The sequence below is a fragment of the Podarcis gaigeae genome (genome assembly GCF_964106915.1).
Source record: "Podarcis gaigeae genome assembly, chromosome: 7".
Taxonomy (NCBI): domain Eukaryota; kingdom Metazoa; phylum Chordata; class Lepidosauria; order Squamata; family Lacertidae; genus Podarcis; species Podarcis gaigeae.
The window spans coordinates 85171312-85183846 of record NC_139683.1 but is presented as its reverse complement, the minus strand read 5'-3'; the positions used below and the strand labels follow the sequence as shown (position 1 = coordinate 85183846).

At 44.6% G+C, this 12535-nt stretch overlaps 1 protein-coding gene across 1 annotated transcript in view; it reads right to left on the bottom strand.

Annotated features, from left to right (window-relative positions):
- ALOX5 (arachidonate 5-lipoxygenase) overlaps positions 1 to 12535 on the bottom strand; it is a 38639-nt gene that overhangs the window by 11504 nt on the left and 14600 nt on the right. Inside the window, exons 5-9 of the mRNA XM_083748439.1 lie at positions 11943 to 12049; positions 7228 to 7400; positions 4326 to 4472; positions 4044 to 4247; positions 2450 to 2536 (exon numbers count right to left, since the gene is read on the bottom strand). Of these exons, the coding sequence (XP_083604565.1) occupies positions 2450 to 2536; positions 4044 to 4247; positions 4326 to 4472; positions 7228 to 7400; positions 11943 to 12049 (718 nt within the window). The remainder of the gene's footprint in view (positions 1 to 2449; positions 2537 to 4043; positions 4248 to 4325; positions 4473 to 7227; positions 7401 to 11942; positions 12050 to 12535) is intronic.

Here is a 12535-nt window from a genome sequence, read left to right as displayed (position 1 = left end):
TGAATAAAACTTGTGGGGAAAGGTAACTGATCACATGATATGGCACACACACACCATTTGAATGGAAATACCCATCAACTTTGGGAGGGGGCAGCCTCCTCAAATCTTTTATTGGGGGGGGGGGAAAGGACCTTGGCCCCTAAGAGCTGGCTCATGTGTTCCATAGCCTTAAATATGAGTGCTCTTAACAATGGGGAGGATCTTGCTGTACAAGGGGATTTGGAGATGAGGGCCTGGGCCACACTGGAGGGAAGTTTTGACCCCTGCATCATGCAGCCGTGACATAGTGCACATGGATCCACATGTAATGGGATTAGTGCCATTGTAAACCTCCTTGACAGGGACGCGGGTGGCACTGTTGGTTAAACCACAGAGCCTAGGACTTGCTGATTGGAAGGTCGGCGGTTCAAATCCCCGCGACGGGGTGAGCTCCCATTGCTCGGTCCCTGCTCCTGCCAACCTAGCAGTTCGAAAGCATGTCAAAGTGCAAGCAGATAAATAGGTACCGCTCCGGCGGGAAGGTAAACAGCATTTCTGTGTGCTGCTCTGGTTCGCCAGAAGAGGCTTAGTCATGCTGGCCACATGACCTGGAAGCCAATGAAGCGAGATGAGCACCACAACCCCAGAGGCGGTCACGACTGGGCCTAATGGTCAGGGGTCCCTTTAAAGGTAAAGGTAAAGGTACCCCTGCCCGTACGGGCCAGTCTTGACAGACTCTGGGGTTGTGCGCCCATCTCACTTAAGAGGCCAGGGGCCAGCGCTGTCCGGAGACACTTCCGGGTCACGTGGCCAGCGTGACATCGCTGCTCTGGCGAGCCAGAGCCGCACACGGAAACGCTGTTTACCTTCCCGCTGGTAAGCGGTCCCTATTTATCTACTTGCACCCGGAGGTGCTTTCGAACTGCTAGGTTGGCAGGCGCTGGGACCGAGCAGCGGGAGCGCACCCCGCCGCAGGGATTCGAACCGCCGACCTTTCGATCGGCAAGTCCTAGGCGCTGAGGCTTTAACCCACAGCGCCACCTGCGTCCCCAGGGGTCCCTTTACCTTTACCTAAACCTCCTTGACGGACACACATGTCTAAGGCATGGCCATTGACCACTTCCAAGTCCACCAAAGAATGCATACAACCTTGTGAGGCCAAGCAAGAAATAAGGACGTGTGCTTTCCTTTACATAGTCATTGTGTAAAAATTGTATTTATTGTCCCCTTTACAGAATAAGAAACCTGCCAGCTAAGTGTATGGTAAACATAATATGAAAGACACTGGAATAGGTTATATCCAATGCTAGACCTACTCAGAGTAGATCCACTTAAATTAATGAGCCTAAGTCAGTCATGCTAGTCCTAAATAGAACCAGCATAAAATCTCACTCTACAGATTAACTGCTTAACTGCAAATCCGTATTTGTAATGGTATATGTTCGCTTGTTTTAAAGAAGCCAAGTGTTACAGTAACTGGAGACTGGAAAGTATGCAATTAGCTTGACTCCAAATAAAATTACTTTGGGGAGATTTTCCTTCATGTAAAAGGCATGGCTGTTTGAGACAGATTTGAAAACAAGGGATCAGCAACCTCGAAAATAAGGGATCAGCAGCCTCACCTGTCCCGGGGAGAGTCTACGGGATATCTAACAATCCGGGATAGCAGCAGGAAGCAGCGGGAAACTGCGCTGGAATAAGGGAATTTCCCGCAAAGAAAGGGAAGGTTGACAGCTATGCTTAGAGGGCTTGTGAGGGGGGTTTTCTTTAGGTCAGACACTGTGGGTTTTTCTCTTTGGTGCACTGGCTTGGGTTTACTTGATTATTTTACAGTCTGCTCTAGCTTTGTAATTCCAAGCCTCTATTTTGACTTCTGTGTTTTCTCTTCTGCCAGCATTGTGTCAGCTGCATGTTGTCTGGCCTTGCTATTTGGCCTTGCTATTTTAGCTGCTCATATCTGCTTCAACATGGGCATCTCTTTACTGATAAGAAGCCCCTTTACAACTTGTACTGTATTTCAGAGTAAAATCCACAGAATATAGTAGAGCTTACTTTTGAATAAAATACTGATCTTACAGGAAAAAGGAAGGGGTGAGATGGCTAAAAATAGCTTTATCTTATCTCATTAGACATGATAAAGCTATTCTTAGCCATCTCATCTCTTGCTTTTTCCTGTAAGACCAATTGCAGTTGTTAACAGTCATCAGGTTTACCACACCTATCAGTCAATCACCCATTCCCACCACCCTCTTACTATATATAAGGGTCTGGTGACTTCTGTTTCAGTGTATCTGAAGAGGTGTGCATGTACACGAAAGCTCATACCAAGAACAAACTTAGCTGGTCTCTAAGGTGCTACTGGAAGGATTTTTTTTTTTTTTAATTTAATTTTATGGAGAAAAGTCATTGAAAGAACTATGTGAAAGACACTTCCTTGAGGTACAAACTTATGAAATCAAGGCTCTCTCACCTTGTCAAAAAGGCCATATTCACAGATAAGCTGTTCTCGGGCTTTAGTGTTGATGGCTATTGTAAACCGCACATGGGATACCAGGAGCTGTAAACCACAAGAGAAAGTAGATAAGAACATAGCTGTCAACTTACAGATTTGAAAATAAGGGACCAGCAGCCTCGAAAATAAGGGATCAGCAGCCAAAATAAGGGATTTTCTGGGCACAGGTATGTTCAACTTCTGAGCCCCTCTGAGCCAAAGGCAGAAAGCCCAGCCAGCAGCCAAATGAAGCCTCATCAATAAGGGACAGCAGCGGGACATGGCGCTGGGATAAGGGACTGTCCTGCCAAATAAGGGACACTTGACAGCTATGGATAAGAATGAAATATTCATTCAGTGTTAACAATGGAATATGATGGGTTCCCAAAACAACTTGCTTTCAAATAAGGAACTACAGCTTTAATATAAATTATGTGTATGAACTGCAGACAGTTTCAAAGCATAGTCCTTTACAATTTGATAGATGCTGCTAGATATCAGATCTGCAGTATGAGAAACATACACTTTATACTGCCAAAAGGCGTTCAACATGTAGGTAGTATTCAAACACATTGGACTGCACTGCACCAGAATTGAAGGTTAAATAGCGTTCTCCAGCAAAATAATACAAAGATATTGATTTGTCAATTTGGGCAGTTTAGAAAAGGCTTACAGATGCACATAATTCAGACCAACTATACATAGTGCTGTTGTCCAAGGGCACCTCAGGGTGCACTCTTTAACAAGGTATGAACCATTAATCCATCTTCATCCTGCACGTTACTTCCAGCTTCAGACACAAATCATCGTAGACAATTTGCCACTTGAAGACACTATTTGTGAGCTTTATTTATCTAATACTGGTCAAATTAAAATGGCTCAAAGAAAATTAAAATGGCCAGGTTTTTTTTAAAAAAACACACCACTGCACTTAAGAAGACTGTTTAACTGTGTTATCTTAGCTTTTTCTTAGTGGAATATTTTAAAAATGAGCCATTTTACAATTCAGAAGAGGTAATTTTTTCTTGCCACATTTCATAGAGCTGGGACAAATTATCTTGAATATATATATATATATATATATATATGCAGGTTTTGGTGTCCTCGGGTGTCTTCCCGTGTAAAAGTTGGGGTGTCTAGGCGACGTTTCGACGAGGTCTCACTCGTCATCTTCAGGCTGGTGCTTTCGGCTTCTTGTTACTGGAACAGAGCCTGTTCCAGTAACAAGAAGCCGAAAGCACCAGCCTGAAGATGACGAGTGAGACCTCGTCGAAACGTCGCCTAGACACCCCAACTTTTACACGGGAAGACACCCGAGGACACCAAAACCTGCATTCCTGTACCCGTGAAAATCTACGAAAGCATATATATATATATATATATAACATGTTCCAGTCTTATAATGATAGAATGCTGTTTGCCTTATCTGCCTTAAATATACAGGGGCTCTCTCGTCTGTACAATACCAAATATTACTTTTATTAACAATACATTTAACAGAAAACTGCAGATCTTGCAGAAACAAAACAATTATGTCTGATATGCACACCTTCCTAGCACCCAATTAACCCACCTTAAAGAGAGGATGGACGGAAGGCAGTTGCCGGAACATGGCTACTCCAAACACTTCAGAAATTAAGTGAGTCCGAAGGAGGTGAGTAACAGTCTGATGGATGTGGAAATCAGAAGAACGTACCCAAATTTTGGCCAATAACCAGTCATACTTTGCATCTGATGGCAGGAAAATAGGATTCCCTGGCTCAGGAGCTTGTTTTATCTGGAAAGTGTAACAAAATAATTAACAATTCTTTCAATAATGAAAGATTATTATTTTAGTGGGTAAAGCATAGATTACCTGGATTGCAATAGGGACAATCTTCTTCTCTAAATTCTTATATAATAAGCAGACTGGAGCAGACAGATATTGCACAGTGCAGGGGTCAGTCTTATTGCCTTCAACACCATCCAGAAGTTCATAATCCACTATGAAAATATTCCCTTGCTGTAGGAAAAATGAAAGAAAACATGCACACCTGTTTACTTTGATTAATGGGTTATTCCATGAAAATGCCAACCTACAGACTCAGCTTTCATTTTTGGACACCGCTAACATGTTCTATATCATTCTAAATATAATTTTCAAGAGTTTCATATGGCAACATTATTTTGAAATTGGAGTAAACAACCAGAAGTGTGACATACAAGATGAGTCAGAATTTCTCTATCCCCCCCCCAAGTTCAGTTAAAATTCTCTATTCTCCAAGAAACTAGAGAATAGGTTATTGATAGCTTTACTTTCTCATTTGGTGAAATGACAAGAAATTTTATGTTAGGAACAAAATTAAATGAGCTTAAAGGCAGTATGATGTATGCTGCTTGAGCATGTTACATTAGTCACAAAAATACATACTCTCCCCACAACAAATGAAAAGAAAAATCTATGTTTTAGCTACATCCTCGTCTTGTGAGGTTCTTAGCATTAAGGAAATGTGGTGAGATATTAACTGAAGTATGTTTTACATGCAAGATTACTTGTGAGCAACATAACATCACAATGTTGCAACTTACATAGCATAAATGTGTTGTTATGTGTGTCCTTTAAGCCTTTTTAGGAGCTTCAGATTTTTGTCCTTGAGAATGAACTAAATTCTTAGGACAGCAATCCTATGTCCAAGAAACTGGCTTAAAGCAAACAGGTTAAGCCAGAGTAAAGTTACACCGGATCCAAAAACTGTTCAGCAGCGGGAAAGCTGCTGTTGTTCTCCCGAAGCAAGGCAGAAGCAAAACAAGCCTTTAAAAGAGCGTTCTACACTGGGTTGCTGGGACATGGGTGGCGCTGTGGGTTAAACCACAGAGCCTAGGACTTGTCGATCAGAAGGTCAGTGGTTCGAATCCCTGCAACGGGGTGAGCTCCCGTTGCTCGGTCCCTGCTCTTGCCAACCTAGCAGTTCGAAAGCACGAAGTGCAAGTAGATAAATAGGTACTGCTCTGGTGGGAAGGTAAACAGCATTTCCGTGTGCGGCTCTGGTTCGCCAGAAGCGGCTTAGTCATGCTGGCCACATGACCCGGAAGCTGTATGCCGGCTCCCTCGGCCAATAAAGCGAGATGAGCGCCGCAACCCCAGAGTCGGTCACGACTGGACCTGATGGTCAGGGGTCCCTTTACCTTTACCTTACACTGGGTTGCTAGGTCATATGGCTGAGCTGAACAGGGCTGAGATCCAGCCTAAGTCTCCCTGAAGGACATCCATTTTGGGGGATTAACACTGGCCTTGTTGGCTTCCCAGAAGCCAAGGCCTGCTGAGCCTCAGTGGAACCAGGATGAGTAAATTATCTTTGGCTGAGCCAGTGTCAGGGATTTATTAGAGACCCACTGTATCATAAGCTTTTGATTCCTGCAGATCTTGCCTCCAAAGCCTGTTAGATGTCTCAGACCAGGCATGCATCTCACAGAGTTTTACAAAAAGAGGTGGTCTGCCCTCAAGAAGCTTCCTGTCTTAAAGACAAGTCAGACAATGAGGGTGGGCAGATGTTATTGCTTTAAAAGAAATATAATATAACAATGTGTTAATAGGTTTAGTAATCTTTTTATTTGCGTGTCGAGGTCCCCAGGTCCACCCCAATAACTCACACATCACACAGAAATTGTTGTTTAAGATTTTTGGCATAATTTTGGCCACAACTTTATTAAAATACAAATTTGTGAGTGGTTGCGTAGGCATTGGTTGCGACTATCTGCCCCCACCATGGGGGACAGACTGACATTCCGCACGATGCGAAAGTCAGAATGGGGGAATACACTTGGGGGTTACGCGGAGCAGGGAACCTGCCCTCACCCCAAATGCAACCAGGAGCTCATTGCTATGGCCCGAGCCCCCTTGACAGAGTGGACAAGCAATAGTTAGCTCCCAATTCCTTTAACGGAATCCCTTGCAGCAGCAGCATTAGAGGGGCAGGCACAGCAATCCATGCCCCTCAACCAACCAAACCATAAACCAATGCCTAACCGCGAACCTTACAAGTTGTGACGATTTGCTACGCAGTAGGCAAAAACCAAATGGCCCCAGCCAATCAGCCAGATGGACAAAATTCCTACCAGGCCCCCACTCCAAAGCAGACGACCCCATGACAGGCATAGCAAGGTCAAAGCAAACAACCCTATTCTAGGGAGGGAGGGACGGGCAATCCAATGCACGGGCGAAAAGAGGAAGCCCTAGCCTCGTGCAAGGAGTTTTGCTATTTCTGGCTGTCAATCAATAAATGGCAACATTAACTTCTTCCCAACAACAAGGGAAGCCCCAATCGCATCAGTGGCCAATGATCAATTAGCCCGCCCCCCAGCTTTGGAGTGTCCTGGCGGCCCCCACCACAACCAGTGCTCTCTATGAAGGAGAATACGCTTTATGTGATCATCGGAGGAAGGATAACTTGCTCCGGGTGGCTCACAGGACCATCATTCCCATGGAGGCAAGGAAGAGGTGTTATAATTTCATCAAAGTGTTCAGCATTAAAAAGCGCAACCCATAGTACTGTATAGTAGGCATTCCCTATCATGACCTGAATGTTGCCTTCAAATTACGTACTTTACATACAAACTGATTCACTGAATTTCAACTCAGTGTTCAAACTGCAAATCTTCTGTTTGGATAACAAAGCACACCTTTCCCAAAGAACGCAATCTGCTTCTATACATTTCTTGAAAAGCTTTTAAACTGATGAGTATTATAACACTGAAATAAATCCATTCTATGTTTATACCTTTATTTCCTCTTCCAGAGTCAGATTTCTCTCCAAACTGCATTCTACCATTTCCGTAGTCACAGGAAATTTCTTTGGTAACTCTGTGCATTTTTGGATCAGTACAGGATTGCACCCATTCAGGAACTGGTATCCAAACATAAAATCTTCTTGCCAATGCTGCATCACATACTCTAACAGGAGAAAAAAGACCAAAATAAAATAAAATAAAAAACCAAACAGAGAAAAGGAAGGCAGAGCCTGAAATTGAGGCTCAGGGTAAATTTTTTTAACAACATAATATGCCCAGCACACATGCAGTCTTCATTAGAGGAGCTGGGAGAGACTGAGATTACTGGATATTAAAATATTGTTACATAAAAAGCATACATACACATAATGGGCTCTTTTGCTAAATTCTTCTACATATATAGGTAAAGGTAAAGGTACCCCTGCCCGTACGGGCCAGTCGTGTCCGACTCTGGGGTTGCATGCTCATCTCACTTAAGAGGTCAGGGGCCAGCGCTGTCCGGAGACACTTCCGGGTCGCGTGGCCAGCGTGACAAAGCTGCTCTGGCGAGCCAGCACCAGCGCAGCACACGGAAACGCCGTTTACCTTCCCTTTATAAAGCGGTACCTATTTATCTACTTGCACTTAGGGGTGCTTTCGAACTGCTAGGTGGGCAGGAGCTGGGACCGAAAGACGGGAGCTCACCCCGCCGCAGGGATTCGAACCGCCGACCATACGATCGGCAAGTCCTAGGCGCTGAGGTTTTACCCACAGCGCCACCCGCGTCCCTTTCTACATATATAGCCCTGTCTAATTGCAGATGGAACCAAGTAGAACAGGAAGTCAAACTACTGAGCTTGGCAAATTCTGGTAAGCAGGAATGGCATGGCAGATGGACTGAGGTCCATTTAGTGCTGTGAGAATGGGGATGTTTGTCAAGGGCAGGGGTCAGCAAACTTTTTCAGCAGGGGGCCGGTTCACTGTCCCTCAGACCTTGTGGGGGACCAGACTATTTTTTTGGGGGGGGAATGAACAAATTCCTATGCCCCACAAATAACTCAGAGATGCATTTTAAATAAAAGGACACATTCTACTCATGTAAAAACACACTGATTCCTGGACCGTCCGCGGGCCGGATTTAGAAGGCGATTGGGCCATATCCAGGCCCCGGGCCTTAGTTTGCCTACCTATGGTCAAGGGCAGGCATAGGCAAACTGGGCCCTCCAGATGTTTTGGGACTACAGCTCCCATCATCCCTAGCTCACAGGACCAGTATTCAGGGATGGTGGGAATTGTAGTTCCAAACATATGGAGGAGCGAGTTTGCCTATGCCTGGTCAAGGGAGTGGATACTGGGTGGTGATTAAGTGGGGATGATGCAGAGGCTATGGGGCAGTTGAAGCCCTCTAGGACACCCTTTAAAAGCTTTTTGAAATTGACTACCATATTTTTCACTCCATAAGACACACCTGACCATAAGATGCACCTAGTTTTTAGAGGGAGAAAGCAAGAAAAAAATATTCTGTGCAGAGCATGTAAGCGGCTCTCGCATTTCTTGCTTTAAACCCTTCTGTCCCTCCTCCCCCTTCACTGAGCAGCCAGCAGAGCAAGCTGCGCAGCTCTCGCTGAAGCCAGCAGAGCAAGAGCGATAGCTGCACAGCGCCTCTTGTTCTGTTAGCATCCCAGCAAAGTGGGATGAGGGACAAAAGGGAGCCCTTAGAAGGGAGCGCTGAGCAGAGCCTGGTAGTGGCTCTTGCTGGCTTTTCCAGGAGGTGTGGGAAACGAGAGAGGGCAGTCAGTCCCTTCCCCCACCTCCTGGAAAAGCCAGCAAGAGGCAAGAGCTGCCCGCTCTTTAAAGGGAGCACTGTGCAGAGCCTGTATGCATTCCAGATGTGAATGCAGACAGGAGGCTCTGCTCAGGAGCCTTCCGCCTGCATTCGCTCCATAAGACGCACACACATTTCCCCTTACTTTTTAGGAGGGAAAAAGTGCGTCTTATGGAGCGAAAAATACGGTAGTTGAGAAGTGGTCTTATGCAGAGCTGAAAGTAAGGATGGGGGAGAGATTTGATTCGGGACAGCTGACCCTACCTAATTTGCATTTTGCAAAACAATAGGAGAGTCAACATGTAGTCTTCCTTCAGAAAATCCACATGTCTCGGAATATTGCAGTCCAGATCTCCAACCAAGTACCGTATTTTTCGCCCTATAGGACGCACTTTTCCCCCTGCAAAAATGAAGGGGAAATGTGTGTGCGTCCTATGGGGTGAATGCAGGCTTTTGCTGAAGCCTGGAGAGCGAGAGGCATCGGTGCGCACCGACCCCTCTGCCTCTCCAGGCTTCAGAAAGCTACCGCAAGCCTTGCGAGCCCGGGGCAGTTCTCGCAGGCCCGCGAGGCTTGGGGTGGCAGCCTGCATCCTGAAGCACGGGGTGCCCTCCGGAGGACACCCCGTGCTTCGGGAACGTGTCCGCAAGCCTCCCGCGCCCGGCGGGAGGTCCCGCCAGGCTCACAACACTTGCAGGCAGCAGCCTGTTCTGGGGGCTGGGGTCGGGGGAAGCTCGGGCTTCCCCCGCGCCAGCCCCACGCCTGGGGGGGGGAATAATTTTTTTTCTTTATTCTCCCCCCCAAAAAAACCTAGGTGCGTCTTATGGGGCGGTGTTTCCTATGGGGCAAAAAATACGGTAATGTGTACAAGAATGTAAATTCAAGTGTTCAGAACTGAGTTCAAGGTTGTAAAGATGAAAAAGTGAGAGAAATTGACATTGGCAGTTTCACCCCTGGCTAAGACTTGGATAGAGGACTATCCTTTCACTTTCAAGGTGCTCTTGACAACCTTATGTCAGGCCTTCTCTGTTCTTAAATCAAGATAAGGGCAAGTTACCCCACAGTTTTAAGCTGCAATTTGCACTCTGGTTTTGAAAACTGCACGAAAAACTGAAGCTTTCAGCAAATACTTCCTTTTTTTGCTCGGTTTGCTGCTATTTCCTCCCCTCAAAACTAAAAGTTACACTGACTTTGAGGTGAATGCTAAGTAGACTTTGCTGATTTTAACTTGACTTTCCCCACTAGCTAGGTCTCTACTGTGCAAAACTATTCTCTTTTAAATATTTTTTATTAACAGGCCAATCACATCACATTATTCAAATCACATTAGTTCGAAATTATACAGCCAAATTTTAAATTTTGTTGAGGGTACCCATACATCAAGCTCCGCACGAGTCCAAAATTCCGGATAACTCCAGGCATCACTTATTTTACTGCTTTAATTAGACAGTTCTATCCAGTTCGGTCCGGATAGTCCTTTACTACTTTCTTTCTCATCTTGTTGTTATCATATATTCCTTTCTTTGCGATCTCTGATGATTCTCACAAGCAGACTGAAAACTGGCGTCTCTGTGTGGGTTTTGTACTCTTCAAAAACCATATCGCTCAGGGACAGCCTCTGTTCAACGCTTCCATAAACAAAGTTAATCTTTGGTCTGTCCTTTATTTTTTCTCAGGCTAGCCAAATAAATCAAATAAATCAGGGGGCTCTGTCAGGTCAAACTTGCATTCCAGCACTCCTTCTCTTTCGAACGATCCTGATTCTCCCCCCCCCCCCCGTCCTTCTTTCTCCGGCAAGCCTGTCTTGGTGAGACGCCATTTTTTAACTGTGTCATAAATTTTTTCCTTTTTCTCACCGGTCACCAGTCTTCTCTGTTGTTGTAATCCATCCCCACACAGTTCTTAAAATCCTGCTTATGATTAATAAAAACACAACGATCTTATTTCTTTCTGGGGTGAAGGGTTATTAATATCACATCGTGCAAAGAAAAAAAGAGTTTTTTCCTCCACCCCCCCTTCGTTCCAAACATACAGTCTCCTAGTGGTGATTCATCAGAAGATTTATTTATCCATCCGTCACTCCCGGTCAGAGATCCATTAATCAGCAGCCTTATCTGTCGAACTTTACTTGATGTATGTGCTTCAGCTTCATTTCCAATCGTATGTTTCCAATTATAATTCCAAGCTGAAGCAACCAGCACGCGCTAATTGGAATCGGCGTCAGGAAGAGCTGACTTCACCGAGGGCTCGTGCCAAGTGTTCAGCACCCCCATCTCTCGGATCAGGGGGTGCATTGTGAACACCACTGGCAAGACAGGGCCCCCCACATCCTGGGGGGGGAGGGAAGGCTGCATACTTCCCATAGCAGCCCCTTAATTACCTCGTATGGGTCAGAGAGATGTTATTGTCAGCCATCTTCCAACGCTCCACCTGGTGGCCCCCACTGTGCAAAACTATTAGGGGCAGGTGGCCTGTTTTATACCTCTTTTCCAAAAGCTTATTGGTTTACTGTGGCCTCTCAAGGCTTCCCTGCTATGGTGAAAATGAAAACTCGGTTTCTACAGGCTTATCACGCCATGATTTGGCTCCTGAGATACACGTTTACAGAGTTTACCTCGTAACACACATTGCCTTTAGTGTGCCATTATTACAGTACAGCATAAGCTGATGCTGTAATTAAATTAATAAATTTACATTACTTACCTTTAGTTTCTTGAGTGCCCTTCGACTTGTGCAACCGCTGGGTACATAAATTCCAATAATTATTGGCCTAACACATATCCCAAAGGTTTTTAGCTGGAAAATTACTAAATTACTAAATGACCAAAACTAAAATTTTGGTCAGCAACATAAAAATTAATTCATCTTGTGATGCTAGTGTCAACAACTGCAATCGATCTTACCAGAAATTGTATTGCTTATTCTGACAAAGATCTTCTCAAAATCTGCAAAGTCACTCCAGGAAGATTGGAACATGTGCATGAAACGATTAACATAGAGATTTTCCATCCTAAAAAAAACAAAAATTCTGTGAGGTCATTGGCTGTAATCTTTTTTGTTTCATTTCTTTCCTTGTACATTTCACTTTTCCCATAACTTCTTTACTTCTGTATGAAATGTTCAGAAATGAAGGACGTAGATTAAATGAAGGGGAATAAATCTAGGAACTAAATCTCACAAGCGAAATGGTACCAGTGTTTTAAAACATATTGGACATTGGCACCACTTCTAAATCATCTTATGTTACCTTCCAAAGAACTGCAACAAAATTTCTCAGGAGATTTTACTGAGTATATATCTAAGATTTTTCTTTTTCTAATCCTCCTAGAAAAACAAGGTTGAGTTGCAATTTTTTTGCTGAACATTATCCACCATTTTTAATGGTAGCTGCTATTTCTCCATCACGATTCTCCGGAACGCCAAGTCCAAGGCATCATGGAGGATTAAAAAAAGGCAAATAACGTCTATGACCGTATTAAACTAATTGGACTGGATG